Consider the following 21570-nt stretch of genomic DNA (forward strand, 5'->3'; position numbering starts at 1 on the left):
CTGTTTTTCCTGAAAGCTCTCTGTTCCAATGGATGCCTTGCCTCCATTTAAAGGGATATCAACCAGATTAATTTTCCTATGGCTTCGTCATGGTGTCAGTCTTTAGACATAGTTTCAGGCTTTTATTTTGAAAAATGAGCACGAAAGATAACATCGCGTCAGTGGATAGCTGGGTGTTCGCAGAGTTTTGCTTGATCAACAGAATGGGACAGCAATTGTCTCTCCCTCCCCTATTGAAAAAGCGACAGACCCGGTTGATATATTATCGATAATATATTTTTAAAACAACCTGAGGATTGATTATAAAAAACGTTTGACGTGTTTCTGTGGACATTACAGATACTATTTGGAATTTTAGTTTGCGATGTCGTGACCGCTCGAGCCTGTGGATTTCTGAACATAACGCGCCAAACAAATGGAGGTATTTTGCATATAAAAATAATCTTTATGGAACAAAAGGAACATTTATTGTGTAACTGGGAGTCTCGTGAGTGCAAACATCCGAAGATCATCAAAGGCAAGCAATTTAATCTATTGATTTTCTGACTTTCGTGACCAATCTACTTGGCTGCTAGGTTTTTGTAATATTTTGTCTACTGAGAGAGATGTTCTTACATAAACGCTTGTTATGCTTTCGCCGAAAAGCTGTACTGAAATCTGACCCTCCAGGTGGATTAACAACAAGCTCAACTGTGTTTTGCTATATTGCACTTGTGATTTCATGAAAATTCAATATTTGTAATTTGGCGCACTGCAATTCAGCGGGTGTTGATGAAAATGATCCCGCTAACGGGATGGGTGCGTCAAGAAGTTAAACGGGTGTCCTGACTCTCTGTGGTCACTAAAGATCCCATGGCACTTATCATAAGAGTAGGGGTGTTAATCCCGGTGTCCTGGCTAAATTCCCAATCTGGCCCTCATACCATCATGGCCACCGAATCATCCCCAGCTTCCAACTGACTCATTTCATCCCCCCTCCTCTCCGCTGTAACTCTTCCCCAGGCCGTTGCTGTAAATGAGAATGTGATCTCAGTCAATTTACCTGGTCAAATAAGGGTCAAATAAAAAATTCAATAAAATTGTATTTTTATTCTTAGTGGTATAGTATATAATTTAGTCACACTCTTGCTGCTGGTGATTCTCTGATCCACCTCTACGCAGACGACACCATTCTGTACACTGGCCCTTCTTTGGAAACTGTGTTATCTAACCTCCAGATGAGCTTCAATGCCATACAACTCTCCTTCTGTGGCCTCCAACTGCTCTTAAATGCAAGTTAAACTAAATGCATGCTCTTCAACTGATTGCTGCCCACACCTGCCCGCCTGTCCCGCATCACTACTCTGGACGGTTCTGACTTAGAATATGTGGACAACTACAAATACCTAGGTGTCTGATTAGACTGTAAACTCTGCTTCCAGACTCACATTAAGCATCTCCAATCCAAAATTAAATCAAGAATCGGCATCCTATTTCGCAACAAAGCATCCTTCACTCATGCTGCCAAACATACCCTCGTAAAACTGACTATCCTACCGATCCTTGACTTCGGCGATGTCATTTACAAAATAGCCTCCAACACTCTACTCAGCAAATTGGATGCAATCTATCACAGTGCCATCCGTTTTGTCACCAAAGCCCAATATACTACTCACCACTGCGACCTGTATGCTCTCGTTGACTGGCCCTCGCTTCATATTCATTGCCAAACCCACTGGCTCCAGGTCATCTATAAGTCTATGCTAGGTAAAGCCCCACCTTATCTCAGCTCACTAGTCACCATAGCAGCACCCACCAGTAGCACGCGCTCCAGCAGGTATATTTCACTGATCACCCCCAAAGCCAATTCTTCCTTTGACCGCCTTTCCTTCCAGTTCTCTGCTGCCAATGACTGGAACGAACTGCAAAAATCACTGAAGCTGGAGACTCATATCTCCCTCACCGGCTTTAAGAACCAGCTGTCAGAGCAGCTCACAGATCACTGCACCTGTACATAGCCCATCTGTAATTAGCCTGTCCAACTACCTCATCCCCATACTGTTATTTATTTAATTTATTTTGCTCCTTTGCACCCCAGTATCTCTACTTGCACACTCATCTTCTGCACATCTACCACTCCAGTGTTTAATTGCTATTTTGTAATTATTTCTTCACTATGGCCTACTTATTGCCTTACCTCCCTTATCCTACCTCATTTGCACACACTGTATATATACTTTTTTCTATTTTATTATTGACTGTATGTTTGTTTATTCCATATGTAACTCTGTGTTGTTGTTTGTGTTGCACTGCTTTGCTTGATCTTGGCCAGGTCACAGTTGTAAATGAGAACTTGTTCTCAACTAGCCTACCTGGTTAAAAAAAGGTGAAAAAATAAAAAACAAAAGTCTTGAAAAAAGTCTGCCTTGCTATCACTTCTCTTTTCATCAAGTACACCTCAGAAACATACCTTTATTATACATACCTAATGTTCCGTTATCTGATGCTGATTTGGATATATGTGTTCTGAAATTAAAGGGCAGACAAATTACAGAATTAAAGCCACAATCTGCTATTTCAACAACCTGATTGATCCAAAGGGATACTGTGCACTTAAGACAGCAAGTCCCAGGGATCTTTGCATTAGATCGGACTACATTTTAAGTGGATATTGTTTTAATCCCCAGTCTAACAACAACACAATTTTATTACCAAGGGGCTGGGAACCATATTGTGGTCTACTGCTATAGATAGATGTATTTAAAGAAAGTCCTGGTATGTCTTCAAGTGAGAGAGAATTCCCATATAATTCAATCATGTAAATTGTTGTGGTTCAAAATTTGCAGTTTATAGCTGTCTAAAACCATAAATGACATAGAGATTGCTCTTAAGTGCTGCTTGTGAAGCTTTTGAAGTGGGACATCAATTAGAGAAGCCTAAGGTGTTGACTGAGATCTGTAGAGTACATGGATGTGCTCGAATCCACTTTCTCAAATTAGCACAGAGCCCTGTGCCTCCTGTTTTCTTGGCAACCAACATAACAGGGCCTCCTTTTCATCTGATCACATAAAATTGGTTTGACAAGTGACACCGAAATGAAAATGACATTTTCCAGTGTGTAATTGATTTGGATTGTAATGTTCCTTCCTTTCCAATCCTTTGCTTTAGAGAGCATTGTATAAATAGACAGATGCTTGGGGGGCTTACAGTGTGAAATCTACATAGAGGCAGGAAGCTTGGTAAAGATTTGCGACTTAAAGTATTATCCCTTGGGAGGATAGAGCGCCTTTGGAGACATTTAACTCTACTGACTAAAGGCTGAACTCAGGGCTGGTCCATTCCCATGTGCTTTTTATTATGGATACACTACCCTGCACGCACACTCTGTCAATAGAAATCGATCTGAGCAAGGTATGACATGAACTCACCTTCTTTTCTTCTTGTTGGTGTTGTTCTGCATCTGGGAGATCTCCTGAAAGCAAAAGACAACCGTATCAATCTTTGGTTCTACATGCTTATACTGTATGTGCTCCCAAGTGGCGCAGCGGTCTAAGGCACTGAGGCACTGCACTGCATCTCAGTGAGAGAGGTGTCACGACAGTCCCTGGGTCATATCCAGGCTGTATCACATCCGGCTGTGATTGGGAGTCCCATAGGGCGTTGCACAATTGGGCCAGTGTCCTCCAGGTTTGGCAGGGGTAGGCCGTCATTGTAAATAAGAGTTTGTTCTCAACTGACTTGCCTAGTTAAATAATGTTCAATAAAAAGTGTAAACACGTGGAAGAGTTTGCCTGTTGTCAAGAAAACCTTTGCATAAACATGACAGTTATTGGTTGTGATGTCCACATATCTTAGCAGAACAGAATGGATTGGCAGCTGATGGTTATGACTTTAGGACCAGCTGTCAATGGATTGTTTTCATCTTCATAATTTAATAATGAGCTTTATTGTTTGGGTCTAATCTAATCCTCTGGCAGACCACAAATCTCAACTCCTGCGAGAACAGGTACCCCACAAGATCTAGCTCTGGTTTTTGTCCAGATGGCTAACTTATACCCATGACATGGCATTATATAAATTATACACTATATAGTTGACAATATCTGCCATGAATGCGCTAATCAGTGAATATGTTGGGGACACAGAAAAGAGGAGCTACAGATTTTAGCATTAGGTATGTTTAAGGTCAAGATCTTAATTCTGGGAAATGGACTTCCCCATTAAAACTCAATCTAAGCGTACAAAGTGTGTGTGTGAATTTTTGTGTGTGTATATGTGTGCATTCATTTGCATAGGTATATTCATCCATTTGTGCACACGTGTGCATATTGCATATGTGTGTGTGTAATCACCATGGAGATGGATCGTCCCGAGCCACGCAACTTGGTGTTTTCATTCAGCAGCACGGCGGGGCTACAGGAGCGGCTGGAGGAACGGCTGGGGATGGTGTAGACCTGGGCATCACTGGAGTCCTGCACAGCCTCATACAGACTGCCCATAGAACCCTCCTGGACACACACACACACACACAATCACAGACACAATCAGGAGACACACTGTAGACTGCTGCGCTAATCTAGCAACAAAGACCTGTTTGAGATTTCTTGCGTCTTGGGGGAAGGTTGATAAGATTTGATCAGATATCTCTATGGATTACCATCTCTTGATTGAATTCTTTTTACACTGAACAAAAATATAAACGCAACATGTAAACTGTTGTTGAGCTGAAATAAAAGATCCCAGAAATGTTCCATCTGCACAAAAAGCTTGTTTTTCTCAAATTTGGTGAACAAATTTGTTTACATCCCTGTTAGTAAGCATTTCTCCTTTGCCAAGATACTGTAATCCATCCACCTGACAGGTGTGGCATATCAAGAAGCTGATTAAACAGCATGATCCTTACACAGGATTGTGCTAGGGACAATAAAAGGCCCCTCTAAAATGTGCAGTTTTGTCACCCAACACAATGCCACATCACAGACCACGTCTAACCACGCCAGCCCAGGACCTCCACATCCGGGATAGTCTGAGACCAGCCACCTGGACAGCTGATAAAACTGTGGGTTTGCACAAGCTGTCTGAAACCATCTTACGGAAGCTCATCTGCATGCTCGTCATCCTCACCAGGGTCTTGACCTGACTGCAATTCAGCGTTGTAACCGACTTCATTGGGCAAATGTTTACCTTTGATGGCCACTGGCACGCTGGCCACCTTTGATGGCCACTGGCATCAACAATCAATCAAGTCTATGCGAAGGAGATGTGTCGCCCTGTGTAACGGATGTGAAATAGCTAGCTAGTTAGCGGTGGTGTGTGCTAAATAGTGTTTCAATCGGTGACGTCATTTGCTCTGAGACCTTCAAGTAGTGGTTCCCCTTGCTCTGCAAGGGCAGCGGCTTTTGTGGAGCGATGGGTAACGATGCTTCGTGGGTGTCAGTTGTTGATGTGTGCAGAGGGTCCCTGGTTCGCGCCAGGGTATGGACGAGGGGACGGTCTAAAGTTATACTGTTACATTGGTGCCGTGACCCGGATCACTGGTTGCTGCGGAAAAAGGAGGTGGTCAAAAGGGGGGTGAGTGTAACGGATGTGAAATAGCTAGCTAGTTAGCGGTGGTGCGCGCTAAATAGTGTTTCAATCGGTGACGTCACTTGCTCTGAGACCTTGAAGTAGTGGTTCCCCTTGCTCTGCAAGGGCTGCGGCTTTTGTGGAGCGATGGGTAACGATGCTTCGTGGGTGACTGTTGTTGATGTGTGCAGAGGGTCCCTGGTTCGCGCCTGTGTATGGGTGAGGGGATGGTCTAAAGTTATACTGTTACACCTGCATGAGGCAAATGGTGGTAACACCAGATACTGACTTGTTTTCTCATCCACGGCCCTACTTTCTTTTTAAGGTATCTGTGAGCAACAGCTTCATATCTGTTTTCCCAGTAATGTGAAATCCAGAGATTACGGTCTAATAAATGTATTTAAATTGACTGATTTCCTTATATGAACCTCCGACACATTGGTGCGGCTGGCTTCCGGGTTGGATGGCGCTGTGTTAAGAAGCAGTGCGGCCTGGTTGGGTTGTGTATCGGAGGACGCATGACTTTCAACCTTCGTCTCTCCTGAGCCCGTACGGGAGTTGTAGCAATGAGACAAGATAGTGGCTACTAACAATTGGATACCACGAAATTGGGGGTAATATAGGGGTAATATAAAAAAATCAAAAAAACAATCTGTCAGCAGCACCTGTAGAACTGGGATCCATTACATCTGGGCCACTACTATGTATTGTGAACTATTCCATAGTAGATCCTGATACACATGATGGTGAATAACAACAAATCTGCAATCAAAAGCCTGAAGCAGCAATCACGCTTCAGTTCAATTATAACTGTGTTCAACATCCCTAACATCTGGCCAAGGAGAGGACTTGCACCATACAATTCACCAAAAGACACTGAAGTAAAGCCCCACAGAAATCCCTGTCCGTTTGTGTCGAGCTGGGCTCAAATCCACCACCAAATCAAGCCATGCCTCTCCAGTGGTGTAGCGTAAAGTCCAAGGGGCAGAGAGAAAATTTAATTTCCTGTCATAAAAAAATGAACAATCATGTCTTATGATTTGTTCATGTACTTTTTGGGGTGGCAAGTTGTGCTCCGCCAGTGTGCTTTGCCAGTGTGCTTCTCACTGCGCTGAATTTTAGGAACACATCATCCCCTCCTCAACACACAGACACGTCTGAGAGAGAGAGAAGCCCTACACTCTGAGGAGAGGTAGAAAAAGAAAGTTGAGCCTTACCAGAGAGAAGCAGAAGAGGTTCATCTTCGAAGAGAGGAAAGACTATACCAGTTTCTTTCCCCTGGAGTTGGTGAGAGAGTTGTGGACTGGATAGAGCTGTAGAGAGTGGTGTGGACTAGATAGAGCTGTAGAGAGCGGTGTGAACTGGACAGAGCTGTAGAGAGCTGTGTAGACCGGACAGAGCTGTAGAGAGCGGTGTGAACTGGACAGAGCTGTAGAGAGCTGTGTAGACCGGACAGAGCTGTAGAGAGCGATGTGAACTGGACAGAGCTGTAGAGAGCGATGTGAACTGGACAGAGCTGTAGAGACTGTTGTGGACCAGACAGAGCTGTAGAGAGCTGTGCCGGGGAGTCACTCCATCAGAGAAACAACAGCCCTCCGCTAGTCGCTAGTCAAGGGCTGCCTGCCTGCCTGCCTGCCTGCCGTCTGCTCAGATTAATATCACATGAAATCTCTCCCATAATCCAATAGAAGGAGGGACCATTACTCCATTAAAACCAAAGAGACCTCACTCATTCACAATAGAAACCCCTCACTGGAGTACCAGAATGCTACACTATATACACTACCACTCAAAAGTTTCAGAACACCTACTCATTCAATTTCTTTATTTTTTATTTTATAATTTTATAAATTGTAGAATAATAATGAAGAAATCAAAACTATGAATAACACACATGGAATCATGTAGTAACCAAAAAAGTATCAAACAAATCAAAATATCTTTCATATTTGAGATTCTTCAAATAGCCACCCTTTGCCTTGATGACAGCTTTGTACACTTTTGGCATTCTCTCAACCAGCTTCATGAGGTAGTCACCTGGAATGCCTTGTTAAAAGTTAATTTGTGGAATTTCTTTCCTTCTTAATGTGTTTGAGCCAATCAGTTGTGTTGTGGCAAGGTAGGGAGTGTATGTATTTGGTAAAAAAAACAAGTTCATATTATGGCAAGAGCAGATCAAATAAGCAAAGAAGCCGACAGGCTATCATTACTTTAAGACATGAAGGTCAGTCAATGCAGAACATTTCAAGAACATTGAAAGTTTCTTCAAGTGTAGTCGGAAAAACCATCAAGCGCTATGATGAAACTGGCTCTCATGTGGATCGCCACAGGAATGGAAGACCCAGAGTTACCTCTGCTGCAGAGGATAAATTCATTATAGAGTTACCAGCCTCAGAAATTACAACCCAAATAAATGCTTCACAGAGTTCAAGTAAAAGACATATCTCAACATCAACTGTTCAGAGGAGACTGTGTGATTGGTCGAATTGCTGCAAAGAAACCACTACCTCATGAAGCCGGTTGAGAGAATGCAAAGAGTGTGACAAGTCACTTCATGAAATGGGTTTCCATGGCCGAGCAGCCGCACACAAGCCTAAGATCACAATGCACAATGCCAAGCGTCGGCTGGAGTTGTGTAAAGCTTGCTGCCATTGGACTGTGGAGCAGTGGAAACGTGTTTTCTGGAGTGATGAATCACACTTCACCATCTAGTAGTCCGACGGACAATCTGGGTTTGGTGGATGCCAGGAGAATGCTATCTGCCCCAATGCATAGTGCCAACTGTACATTTTGGTAGAGGAATAATGGTCTGGGGCTGTCTTTCATGGTTTGGGCCAGGCCCCTTAGTTCCAGTGAAGGGAAATCTTGATGCTGCAGCATACAATGACATTCTAGACGATTCTGTGTTTCCAACTTTGTGGCAACAGTTTGGGGAAGGACCTTTCCATGACAATGCCCCTGTGCACAAAGCGTGGTCCATACAGAAATGATTTGTTGAGATCGGTGTGGAAGAACTTGACTGGCCTGCACAGAGGACTGACCTCAACCTCATCGAACACCTTTGGGATGAATTGGAACACCGACTGTGAGCCAGGCCTAATCGCCCAACATCAGGGCCCGATATCACTAATGCTCTTGTGGCTGAATGAAAGCAAGTTCCCGCAGCAATGTACCAACATCTACTGGAAAGCCTTCCCAGAAGAGTGGAGGCTTTTATAGCAGTAAAGGGAGTCCAACTCCATATTAATGCCCATGATTTTCGAATGAGCTGTTCGACAAGCAGGTGTCCACATACTTTTGGTTATATAGCGTAGATTAAGCCATGGGGTGCATAGAAAGTCAATGTTTCTGGGGTCATGCTTTCATAGGTTATTTCAGTGGGCCACTCATACTACTGCACGATGTGATTGATGTTTTAGACTAGAGGTATTGAATTCATAATGGTGTGACATTTACCACTTTCAGCATATGCATATTGCTGACGTATGTTCTCATTTTAAGTACAGGTCTGTTAGGGATGGATAGCTTTTCTCAGTATTTCAGAAGCACAGAGTCAATTCCTCCTTTGGTAGCATATCATGACCTTTATAATACTTCTGAAAAGGCTTGAGCTCATTTGACTGTACTGCTCATCTGTGACCTCCAAAACTGTGACCTCACATTAGCTTTGTGATGAGCTGCAGTGCCTTGCAAAAGTATTCACCCCACTTGGCGTTGTTCCTATTTTGTTGTATTACAACCTGTAATTTAAAATGATTTTTATTTGGATTTCATGTAATGGACATACACAAACTAGTCCAAATTGGTGAAGTGAAATCTAGTTGTGTTGCTGGCCTGGGGCTCTGTGGGGTGTGTTTGTGTTTGTGAACAGCATTTGTGAACAGAGCCCCCGGACCAGCTTGCTTAGGGGACTCTTCTCCAGTTTTATGTCTCTGTAGGTGATGGCTTTGTTATGGAAGGTTTGGAAATCGCTTCCTTTCAGGTGGTTGTAGAATTTAACGTCTCTTTTCTGGATTTTGATCATTAGCGGGTATCAGCCTAATTCTGCTCTGCATGCATTATTTGGTGTTCTACGTTGTACACTGAAGATATTTTTGCAGAATTCTGCATGCAGAGTCTCAATTTTGTGTTTTTCCCATTTTGTGAATTCTGGGTTGGTGAGCGGATCCCAGACCTCACAACCATAAAGGGCAATGATTTCTATAACTGGTAGAAAGAGGAGGAAGGGAAACGCTACTAAGGTACACAATAGTACATTTTGGTAGATAGAAGGTGCTCTTTGGAAAAAGGGGTACATTGGTCATCAAAAACAAAGGAGGACCAAGGCACTCTTCATATAATTAATTTAAATGCCTTTATTAGTATGGCATGTTCAATAGAAACAAAGTTTTTTTTAAACCGACGCGTTTCGGCTGAGTTCTATAACTGATTCAAATATTTTTGGTATGTCAAATTTTATGTTCCTTTTGATGGCATAGAATGCCCTTCTTGCCTTGTCTCTCAGATCATTCACAGCTTTGTGGAAGTTACCTGTGGCAACTGATGTTTAAGCCTGATGTCTAGATGGAATTTGTATTTGTATTTGTGGTCCTGGCAACTGGACCTTTTTTTTGAAGAGGGTGGGGCTCAAGCTGCATCCCTGTCTCACTCCACAGCCCTGTGGGAAGAAATGTGTGTGTTTTTTAAAACAATTTTCACCTTGTTGTTTGTATACATGGATTTTATAATGTCGTATGTTTTTCCCCCAACACCACTTTCCATCAATTTATATAGCTGACCCTCATGCCAAATTGAGTCCAATGTTTTTTGAAATCAACAAAGCATGAGAAGACTTTGCCTTTGTTTTGGTTTGCTTGTTTGTCAATTAGGGTGTACAGGGTGAATGCGTGGTCTGTCGTACGATAGTGTAAAAAGCCAATTTGACATTTGCTCTGTACATTGTTTTCACGGAGGAAATGTACGAGTCTGCTGTTAATGATAATGCAGAGGATTTTCCCAAGGTTGCTGTTGACGCATATCCCACGGTAGTTATTGAGGTCAAATTTGTCTCCACAAATTTTGTGGATTGGGGTGATCAGTCCTTGGTTCCAAATATTGGGGAAGATGCCAGAGCTAAGGATGATGTTAAAGAGTTTTAGTATAGCCAATTGGAATTTGATGTCTGTCTATTTGATCATTTCATTGAGGATACCATTAACACCACAGGCCTTTTTGGGTTGGAGGGTTTTAATTTTGTCCTATAGTTCATTCAAGGTAATTGGAGAATCCAGTGGGTTCTGGTAGTCTTTAATAGTTGATTCTAAGATTTTTATTTGATCATGTATATGTTTTGCTGTTTGTACTTTTTTATAAAGCCAAAAAGATAGGAGAGGTGGTTTACCCATACATCTCCATTTTGGATAGATAATTATTCGTGTTGTTGTTTGTTTGATGTTTTCCAATTTTCCCAGAAGTGGTTAGAGTCTTTGGATTCTTCTATTACATTGAGCTGATTTATGATGTGCTGTTCCTTATTTTTCCATAGTGTATTTCTGTATTGTTTTAGTGATTCACCATAGTGAAGGCATAGACTCAGGTTTTCCGGGTCTCTATGTTCTTGGTTGGACAAGTTTCTCAATTTCTTTCTTAGATTTTTGCATTCTTCATCAAACTATTTGTCATTGTTGTTCATTTTCTTCGGTTTTCTAATTTGAGATGTTTAGATTTGATAGGGAAGCTGAGAGGTCAAATATACTGTTAATATTTTCTACTGCCAAGTGTCGTGTCTTTGGCATCATTAAACTGAAGACTTATTTTTATCAAATAAATTCTCTGTAATTATTATCACGTGATTAAACTAACTTAATAAGGTAGATGTAATTAACTAGGAAGTTGGGGCATCAAGAAAGATATTCAGATTACAAAGTTATAATTTTCCTAATATAACTTACAGATATTTTAATATCTGATCAATTAGTCTTCTAATTAATTAATTATTCTTTACCGCATGTTAGTCTCATTCCAAACGTCGTAAATTGTTGGTTATCTGCACGAACCCAGTCTTCACTATGAGTCATCCATACATCAATTGTCTCAATAATTTATTTATTAACTAAACAAATAATCTCAGAAATGCACACAAACAAACAAGTAGATATGGTTACAAGGAAATGATAGGGGAATGTGCCCTAGTGGGCTAAACCGGCATGGCGGCTTGTTAGACAAAGGGACTGAGGAGGGCGCGAAAGATAAAAGACACTACAAAGTTGATATAACATTTGAAATGCTAATCCTTTGCACATGAACGCTCACTCATTTGGGAATAATTGCAATCAATATATATATTTACGCTCAGTGTGTCGTCGTGATCTCTGTTGGAACGTTTGTTTCTGTTGGAGAGTTTGTCTGCCCTCTCTCTCTCTCTGCTGTGGTTAGAATGGTTAGTTCAGAGTAACATTCATGCAATGTTGTAATAGAATAGATGTTTCGACGGTTGTCTGTCCTCGTGTTCAAGGGTACATAATTTCTAGCTGCAGACTAGTAATTAGTATCAAAGATGTGTTCTTATTCTGTCGGTATCGATAGTCTCAGAGTTTAACCATGTGGCATGGTTAAGAATTCAGCAATCGTCTGAAACCTTAGCCCTCTCGTGTTTATCGGGGTAAGCTGGTCTGGGCTCAAACCTTTGCCCTCTCATAATTGAGGTAAGCTTGGTCTGAAGATAAATTCCCAAGGTGGGGGTTATATTCGGAAGAGCAGAAAGGGGCTGTCGCATGACGCCAGATCAATGTCTGTGCTCATGGGGCGGGCCAATGAATTGGAGTTTCCTTCAATAAACAGTTAAAAATCACATGACATAATTTCACAAATAGTTTCATCTTGCCTCATTCATTTTATACAACAATTAGATGCAGACCTCATAACTGAGACTCTTGTATTAACAGGGTTATGGTAATGTGGCTGTATTGTCTCCCATGAGTTTCACAAAAATTACACAAAATGGACAGGTCGTAGCTGGATTCATCCCCGACCGTGTACACCTTCTCCAAAGCAAGTACATTGTTCAGTCCTCAAGTTCAATGCTGGAGAAGAGGTTCCTTTGTTCTATCTATGAAAACTCACTCTCTCTATACTGTCTGGCCATGAGGAAGAATCTCCTCCAGGAATTTACGACCTGAGATAACAGCAGCCTGGGTGTAGGAGAGAGAGAGAGGGGGAAGGCACACTATACCCAAAGAGGGCCACGTCATGACACAAGTTTACACCTTCACTATTACAGTGGAACGTTTTCTCCGGGAAGTTGTCTAAAAGGGATTGTATTTGTTGTTGCCTAATTGTTTTTGGTAGGTTTCCAAACTACATTCCTTCCATCTATAGCATTTCTTAATATTACTCAGTTCCTTTGGCTTTGATGCCTCATGATTGAGTATTGCTCTGTTCAAGTAGACTGTGATTTTGCTGTGGTCTGATAGTTGTGTCAGTGGGCTGACTGTGAACGCTCTGAGAGACTCTGGGTTGAGGTCAGTGATAAAGTAGTCTACAGTACTACTGCCAAGAGATGAGCTATAGTTGTACCTACCATAGGAGTCCCCTCGAAGTCTATCATTGACTATGTACATACGCAGTGTGTGACAGAGCTGCAGGAGTTGTGCCCCGTTTTTGTTGGTTATGTTGTCTTAGTTGTGCCTAGGGGTCATATGGGGGAGGGAATACTGTCACCTCCAGGTAGGGGTTTGTCCCCCTGTGTGCTGAGGGTGTCAGGTTCTTGTCCGGTTCTGGCATTTAGGTCGCCACAGACTAGTACATGTCCCTGGGCCTGGAAATGATTGATTTCCCACTCCAGGATGGAGAAGCTGTCTTCATTAAATTATGGGAGTTCTAGTGGGGGGATATACAGTAGGTAGCACACAAGATTACATTTTTCTTTGTTAAAATCATTTCCTTTTGAATGTCTAGCCAAATGTAAAATGTTCCTGTTTTGAAAAATTTAATGGAGTGAGTTAGGTCTGCTCTATACCAAATTAGCATACCACCTGAGTCCCTTCCCTGTTTCACACCTGGTAGTTTGGTTGATGGGAAAACCAGCTCTCTGTAACCTAGAGGGCAACCAGTGGGTCCATCTCCTTTAAACCATATTTCTTGTAGGATGACAATGTCTGTATTTCCGATTTCTTTGATGAAGTCCAGGTTCCTGCTCTTTAGGCCAAAGGCAGATGATATTCCTGGATGAGATAGTGAAGGCTTTGTGTTCCATAAAGTGTCCAATTTGGTTGGTCATGTGGTTTAATCCTCAGGCTAGTAAGTGTGAGCAGAGCCTGCTGAGCATCTGGTACATGCCATTGGCTTGGGCTAGTGTAAGAGTGGAGGTTGGGCCTGTTTGCCTGCTCACGGCCTGGACGTATGTGTGACTTCCATGTCGAGGCCCTCTTTGCGGGAGTGGGGTGCATGTGTTGGGCAGGAGGGGCATAGGTCTGATCTGAGGGGGCCTAAATGGGGTGTGGGCATGGTTGACTTGGGGGGGGGGGGGGGGGGTGTTGATTGGTTGGGATGGGGGGGTGTATGTGGCTGGTGGTGTTGTGGTCTGGATGTAGGTCCTCTCGGCGTGTGTCCTGTATGTGTAGGTCCAGGGGGGGTCCCGCAGGTCTGGGAGAGTGTCTCGCTGGTCTGGGTGGGTGTCTATTCATCTGTTGCTCCTGTGTGAAGTGTTGGGGCTGCGTTTGAGAGTGATGTCCTTTAGAGTCCGGGTGAAGGTGGGCACTGCTGCCTTGTATAGGTGGACATGGTCATAAAGGCTGTTCAAGTCCAGGGTGGAGTGGTGGGCCAGGTAAACATGGTTTTGAGGCACAGTCGGGGGAAATACTTGCGTTTACCCGCTGTATGGTAGCAGGGTGGAAGTATTTTCGTGGTAGCAGGGTGGAGATAACCACTTGTGCATAGGGGAAAGTAGAAGAAGCTTTTTCAATCATTCCCTTGAGTGCTGTGGCCACCCTTTCCTGCTGTGTTCTCTGGTTATTTGTGCCGGTGTGTATTATTATGTGGCTGGGTGACCCTATTTGGTCCTCAGACAGAAGGTCTAGGCCGCTGGGTGTTCGGACACCAGAGTTTAGACACTGTATTTAGGAAAAAGTTTATTTTCCTCTATATATTTCCCATTTGAGTCCATAAGGATTACACACTGTGTCTTGTGTATGTCCTCAGTGGGTGTGTGGGGAATGTCAGGAGGGCTATCAGAGTAGCTGAAACGGGGGTTGCTCAGAGGGGGTGAGATCCCCTGGACTGTTGTTTGGGTCTGTGCTGACCCACTAGGTGTGGGGTTATCTTTCTCAAGGGAGAGCTTCTCCTGCTGGGCTAATTCTTTGATTAGGTGAAGTCCAGCTGAAACTGTTTGGGGTTGCCCTGTACCAATAATGTTCCAGACTTATAGAGATTTATATTAGCTGACTCAGAGTCCTCGTTGTCTAGTATCCTGAGTTTCCACCCCTCGTTAACACCCCCCCTCTTAACAGAGGGTAGTGTGCTAATATAGCACTGTGCCATGCCAGGGGATGGTTTGTGTGGAAGATGAGGTTGCTGATGTTCCCATTTTTATAATAGTCAGCAAAAAGTGTCTCTTGATTTTCCATAAGGAGCTTCATCTTGTGATCTTTTCTTGCCTTATCATTCTTTACATATACTGTATTTTAATTGAATTACCTCTGAACAGCAGGAGGCAGCTTCTAAGGCCTCTCCATTTGGTTGGAGTAGACCGTGCGACTCTCCTGCCATTGTTGGGCTAAAGGGCTTTGACACCTCTCAGTTGACATGGTTGGCAGCATTAATTTAGCATTCAGTCCTTATAAAGTAATGTAATGTATTTTTTTCTTGGCTTTTGGAAATCAATACGGCTTCAGACTAAACGTGAGTTCAGTTCCAGGTTGGATGGTGTTTTCAGGTTTCTGCTGTTTTCCAGAGCATTTGCGGTACAGCATTGGAATAATAATCTTTGGTAGTTGTAAGCTTTCCAGGTGATACTGTAATTCCTTCCAAAATCAGGTTGTAGGTTTTAAGTTTTGGTTTTGAGTGAAGGTTGTAGAGGGTAGCATCCTGTATATGTCCCTGACAAAAACATCCAAGTTTGTCTAACTCTAAATCTATCTTTTTTGAAGAACATGCTGAAAATAGCAGGAGCTCATATGCTCATGACTCTCTCTCTCTCTCTCTTCCCCTATCTCTATCTCTCGCTCTATCTTTCCTTTTCTTTTTATTCTTTCTGCAGGATTAAAGAAGTAGTCCACACAGCTTAAGTTAAGTGCATTTGATGTCTTTTCTGCACCGCTTTCATCTCGTTCCCCTTCTCCTAACCAGAAATGGGCAGAACAGCGTTACAAAAACATGAGTCCATACAGTAGCCTACATAGCGTGCTCTTCCACAGTTGGCCTGGGGATTTGGACCTCCCAATATAGAAAACCAGCGGGGTGCATGTTAATGTTATAGACCCTGCTGTGATTCAATATATAGGATGAGAGACCTAGACAGGAGAACCTGTAATATGTACTCTTACATTACTGTACCATATCCTCAGTTTACTCTCTCCCCAGCCAAGCACTCGCTCTCCCAGACACCCACCACTCAACACAGCAGGGGGCCTTAACAACTAACAGCTTATTTACCCACAGTCATTTCCTCCAACCTTAATGTGTATATTTATATCACCTTAGGAAAGTATTCAGACCCCTTGACTTTTTCCCACATTTATTTTCAGCAATCTAAACACAATACCTCATAATGACAAAGCGAAAACAGGTTTTAAGAAAATAAAAAACTGAAATAACTTATTTTCAAACTCTTTGCTATGAGACTCGTAATTGAGCTCAGGTACATCCTGTTTCCATCATCCTTGAGATGTTTCTACAACTTGATTGGAGTCCACCTGTGGTACATTCAATTGATTGGACATGATTTGGAAAGGCACACACCTGTCTATATAAGGTCCCACAGTTGACAGTGTATGCCAGAGCAACAACGAAGCCATGAGGTCAAAGGAATTGTCCGTAGAGCTCCGAGACAGGATTGTGTCGAAGCACAGATCTGGGTAAGGGTACCAAAAAAATGTCTGCAGCAGTGAAGGTCCCCAAGAACACAGTGGCCTCCATCATTCTTAAATGGAAGAAGTTTGGAACCACCAAGACTCTTCCTAAAGCTGGCCGCCCGGCCAAACTGAGCAATCAGGAGAGAAAGGCCTTGGTCATGGAGGTGACCAAGAACCCAATGGTCACTATGACAGAGCGCTAGAGTTCCTCTGTGGAGATGGGAGAACCTTCTCTGCAACCATCTCTGCAGCACTCCACCAATCAGGCCTTTATGGCCAGTTACAGTGGCCAGACGGAAGCCACTAATCAGTAAAAGGCACATGACAGCCCGCTTGGAGTTCACCAAAAGGCACCTGAAGACTCTCAGACCATGAGAAACAAGATTCTCTGGTCTGATGAAACCAAGATTGAACTCTTTGGCCTGAATGCCAAGCATCACGTCTGGGGGAAAGCACGGTGGTGTCAGTATCATGCTGTGGGGATGTTTTTCAGTGGCAGGGACTGGGAGATTAGTCAGGATCGAGGGAAAGATGAATGGAGCAAAGTACAGAGAGATCCTTGATGAAAACCTGCTCCAGAGTGCTCAGGACCTCAGACTTGGGCATAATAGGTTCACCTTCCAACAGGACAACGAAAGATCTGAATAGTTATGTAAATGTGATATTTCCAATTTTTTAAAATGTAAAAACCGTTTTTTTGCTTTGTTATTATGGTCTATGTGTGTAGATTGATGAGGGAGAAAAACAATTGAATAAATTTTAGAATAAGGCTGTAACGTTAAAAAAAATGTAGAAAAAGTGAAGGGGTCTGAATACTTTCTGAATGCACTGTATATACAGCATTTGTAAAAGAGACCTTGGGCTCAATATGTCTTCCCTGTTAAAATAAAGGTTATGCTGATTCTAGTGGATTTTGTTCATCACTGTAAGTTATGCAACTGGGTTTATCATAAAACCTGCTTAATAACAGTGCCTTATGACTCAAAATAGAGATTAAAACCATCATGTGGAGCTGTATACCAGGCTGCTAAATGTCAGCATGTGATATAGTTGTTGGATCACAAAGGGTAAAGGAACAAATAATTTATCATTGCTTCATTCAAAAATGAATTTGTATTACCTGTAGTTAATTTGGTTGAATGCCAAACATGCCATTCATGACATTCATATCATAACGTATTGTTTCCATGCACTAATCAGTTTGAGTGCTGTTTCTGTAAACTGTAAATCAGTTTCTGCCTTTTCTGGGCAACTATAAAAGTGCCTTGTAAGATCAGAGGGTTTCTGGGAAAACATGTTCTCTTTTGTTCATAGAATGTGTGTGTTATGCTGACCCCTTTAATTAAGATGTTTGAATGAAACACCTTTCACATGATGTGTAAAGGAGTGAAGGTTGGCTCTCTAACACCAACAAATCCTCAAATGTGGAGCTCTAATGGAAAAGGAAATAATGGTTGGAAGATAAATACATATCTAGATGTGACACATATTTGCCTGTTTGATTTAGATGACCAGCCACAGCCCACCCACTGGGCACACACTGGTTGAATCAACGTTGTTTCCACGTCATTTCAATGAAATTACGTTGAACCAACATGGAATAAACGTTGAATTAACGTCTGAGCCCAGCTGGCACTGACCTGTGCTGAGTGATGACATTTAAACATTTGCCTTATCTACAGTTATGCACAATACGACAATTTTATATGTGTAAAGTCTTCCTCTTTTCTCACTCTAAAACTGTAATTTTCTTTGTTTTTAATCTCTCGAAAACAAAGCAATCTACACACTGACCAATGTGATGACCCTCCCACTCTGTCTGCCGTATTCTGTCTTTGTTCTTGTTTCCTTATTAGGATGCCGGTGGGCGGAGTTGGGAGGGTCGTCAGCTACATGGGAAACACCTGGGCCAGGTGTGTCCCAGGATAAATAGACCTCTTCCACATTCATGGAAGAGACTCTCTCCATGCAGACACCTTTGTAGATTGTGTTGTGGTTCTTGGTGGCCTTTTGTTTGTTTGCATTGGCACCTTTCAACACCCTGCATTATCACATTCATGCATGCAAAACACTCACTTACACTACTGATTACTGATTACACACACCATTGTATATTTTCCTTAGTTGCTTTAGTTAATAAATATATATTTTGTTACTCCTTATCTCCATGTTGTCTCCCTTTGTTACGGGCTTTGAGCCGGTTCGTGACAATCAAGCATACTTTTTTTCGGAGGAGAGTGGGGTTGAGTTGCCAGGTGAGTGGTACAGGTTCTCCATAACTCCCCCTCATTAGAGGGATTTAGATAATCCTGCCTGCCCAGATGCATACGGCCACGACAGGCCAGCATTGTCCCCGTCTGGTGACCCACATCCCAGCAGAAGGCCATGAGCCAGCATGACCCACTCAGGAGCATCCGGAGAGAGAGGAGACTAGGATAGGCTACACTAGAATCACAGCTCAGGCATTGGAAATACTCATTACTGTAAAACCTCCATGTTTTATGGCATTAAGTCAAGCTTTGAAGGACAGCAGAAACAATTGAGAGTCATTCAAAGGGCTAGATTGTTTTGCACGACAGAAAGTATAATATTGCCTTTTTTAAAGATTATCACAAACAATAGCACTGACTTTGCTGGTAACTTATTTATTGAGGAAAAATGTACTTACTATGACTGTGATATGGGTTGTCTCACCTAGCTATCTTGAGATTAATGCACTAACTAAGTCGCTCTGGATAAGAGTGTCTGCTAAATTACTAAAATGTAAATGTAATTCATTGAAAGGTTATAATGTATCCCATATTCTAAAGTACTTTCCACACAACATTCAACTGTATCTAAACAGAAGGTGACCGTGTGTAGTCAGTGGTGATGGTTCTCCGTGGATCATGTCAGTTCTCACACAGGTCACCCTGGCAACAGTAGGCGTTGACACCTGAGACACACATCTCCTCGCAGGTACGAGTCACTGTGTCCGCTGTGAAGGAAAAGAAGGAAGTAGAAAATGTTTGAGCAATTTACAGATGATTATTGCACTCGGTTGATTAATAATACATCAATATTATTGATACAGATTGAAAGGACTGAATGAAAGAAGAAAAGTGGAATATTTACCAGTCACCACAGTTCTGCAGTACATGCTCGATGGTGGACATTCTGTCACTTGCTTGCAGTCAGCATCATCCTCTTCACAGGTGTAACACCTGAGTGTGAGCACTGTGGAGAAATTCACATTTAGAGCAGAAGTGATGATAGGATTCTTAAAGTGTGGATCATCATTAGCTTATCAAAAAACAGTGGTGGAAAAAGTACCCAATTGTCATACTTGAGTAAAAGTAAAGATACCTTAATTGAAAATGACAAAAAATAAAAGTGAAAGTCATCTAGTAAAATACTACTTGAGTAAAAGTCTAAAAGTATTTGGTTTTAAATATGTTTCAGTAGCAATAGTAAATGTAATTTCTAAAATATACTTAAGTAACAAAAGTAAAAGTAGAAATAATTTCAAATTGCTTATATTAAGCAAACCAGACGGCACAATTTTGTTGTTGAATTAATTGAGGGATAGCCAGGGGCACACTTCAACACTCAGACATCATGTACAAACAAAGCATTTGTGTTTAGTGAGTCTGCCAGATAAGAGGCAGTAGATGACCAGGGATGTTCTCTTGATAAGTGTGTGAATTGGACTATTTTCCTGTCTTAAGCGTTCAAAATGTAACTGGTACTTTTGGGTGGCAGGGGAAATGTATGGAGTAAAAGTTAAGGTTTTCAAAAATCTAAACAGTTAAGAAAAGTACAGATACCCCAAAAAACAACTTAAGTAGTACTTAAGTATTTTTACTTAAGTACTTTACACTACTGCAAATAAATAAATTGGCATTGAGAAAGTTAGTTGTAAGTCTATCAAGAGGAGTGTGAGCATTTTCATTCCTTACTAAGTTGTTGAAGATCCTTCACTGTTATAAGATCAAACTTTTCCCCTAACAAACATAGTTCAACAACATCATGCAACGTAGGCTACATATGAATCATTTTGCCCTGAACCTGAAATTGAGTTTTTTTAAAGCACACCTCAACCAAGAGTTGCATCTATCATATTTATAAACCAGTCTATATTTATTAAGTTTGCTCACCTTGAGTGTTACAGAGCAGCACCAGCAGCACGGTTGTCAGTAGCAGGGTCCTCATGTTGTCCAGTGTCTAGTGTCTTGTCTAGTGTGAAGGAGTAATGTACAGGTACAGCGTTTGTACTGATACACCTTGCACTGTACTGAGTGCTCACCTAAACAGACTAGTTTATTTAATTGTGCGCTTACATGAAATGCATTCCTTCCCCCTTCGTTTTCTAAGACAAATTCAAGCAATGCGGCGAGACAAGGAGGAGGAGCAACTTCAGTGGAGGGACTGGTGAAGTGTTTTTTCAGTCCTCTCTATGTTCTAAGAATGCATTCTTGCCAGTGAATCTGGCATCAGCATCTGGGCATGCAAATCAGACAATAGAGTGTTGTCCCCATTGCTGGGAAATAACCAGGAAATAACCTGGTTAAATAACCTAACCAGTTGGACTGCATTCTTTCATTACAGTCCAAACAACTAAATTAATAGAACTTCACAAGCATAGTCCTATTCATTATCTTAAAAATGCATTACTTTCAGAAGTTTTCATATTGGTAAGCAGGGACCAACTGGGACCAGAAATGAGGCATTTCTAACACACCGGCCCATTTTTCCTCCAGATGCCCCATTATTAGCCAAATAATTATACATATGTGCAAAAACACCAACTTAGACAGGCCCATTGTGCTACAGATCGATCAGCCCATCTGGCATTTGCCAGAACTGCCCTATGGCCAGTCTGTGTCTGTAGGAATGTATGACACAGATGACATACAGCATTACAACCAATAGGCTACTAAGGAATACATCTGTTTTTCAAAGACTTCATGGAAATATCTCACATAAGGTTAAGGTTTGC

The 21570-nt window shown here is 42.1% G+C and overlaps 2 protein-coding genes across 2 annotated transcripts; both read right to left on the reverse strand.

The window, feature by feature from the left end:
- Positions 1-2407: 2407 nt before the first annotated feature.
- On the reverse strand, positions 2408-7159 carry LOC118944077 (putative uncharacterized protein ENSP00000383407). The gene is made up of 4 exons (XM_036961819.1): positions 6762-7159; positions 4332-4487; positions 3408-3451; positions 2408-2505 (listed from the first exon to the last, which is right to left on the reverse strand). Exons 1-4 carry the CDS (start codon positions 6783-6785, stop codon positions 2427-2429), a joined length of 303 nt encoding a protein of 100 aa, XP_036817714.1. The 5' UTR covers positions 6786-7159; the 3' UTR covers positions 2408-2426.
- A 12058-nt stretch (positions 7160-19217) lies between these two features.
- On the reverse strand, positions 19218-21045 carry LOC110504083 (short neurotoxin 8). The gene is made up of 3 exons (XM_021582905.2): positions 20729-21045; positions 19707-19808; positions 19218-19569 (listed from the first exon to the last, which is right to left on the reverse strand). The coding sequence occupies exons 1-3, from the start codon at positions 20781-20783 to the stop codon at positions 19484-19486; spliced, it is 243 nt and encodes an 80-aa protein (XP_021438580.1). The 5' UTR covers positions 20784-21045; the 3' UTR covers positions 19218-19483.
- Positions 21046-21570: the final 525 nt, after the last annotated feature.

Source organism: Oncorhynchus mykiss, chromosome 24, assembly GCF_013265735.2.
Source record: "Oncorhynchus mykiss isolate Arlee chromosome 24, USDA_OmykA_1.1, whole genome shotgun sequence".
In the NCBI taxonomy this organism is placed as follows: Eukaryota; Metazoa; Chordata; class Actinopteri; order Salmoniformes; family Salmonidae; genus Oncorhynchus; species Oncorhynchus mykiss.

Bases quoted from the DNA above. Each gene is read 5' to 3' on its own strand.
- LOC118944077 (XM_036961819.1), bottom strand. From the start codon at position 6,785: ATGAACCTCTTCTGCTTCTCTCTG. The intron at 4,488-6,761 runs GTAAGGCTCAAC...GTGTGTGTCCAG, and splicing joins ACCTCTTCTGCTTCTCTCTG to GAGGGTTCTATGGGCAGTCT. The intron at 2,506-3,407 runs GTGAGTTCATGT...CTTTAATTTCAG, and splicing joins ACCAACAAGAAGAAAAGAAG to AACACATATATCCAAATCAG.
- LOC110504083 (XM_021582905.2), bottom strand. From the start codon at position 20,783: ATGAGGACCCTGCTACTGACAACCGTGCTGCTGGTGCTGCTCTGTAAC. The intron at 19,809-20,728 runs GTGAGCAAACTT...ATTTCTCCACAG, and splicing joins GCTGCTCTGTAACACTCAAG to TGCTCACACTCAGGTGTTAC. The intron at 19,570-19,706 runs GTAAATATTCCA...TTTCCTTCACAG, and splicing joins CTGCAGAACTGTGGTGACTG to CGGACACAGTGACTCGTACC.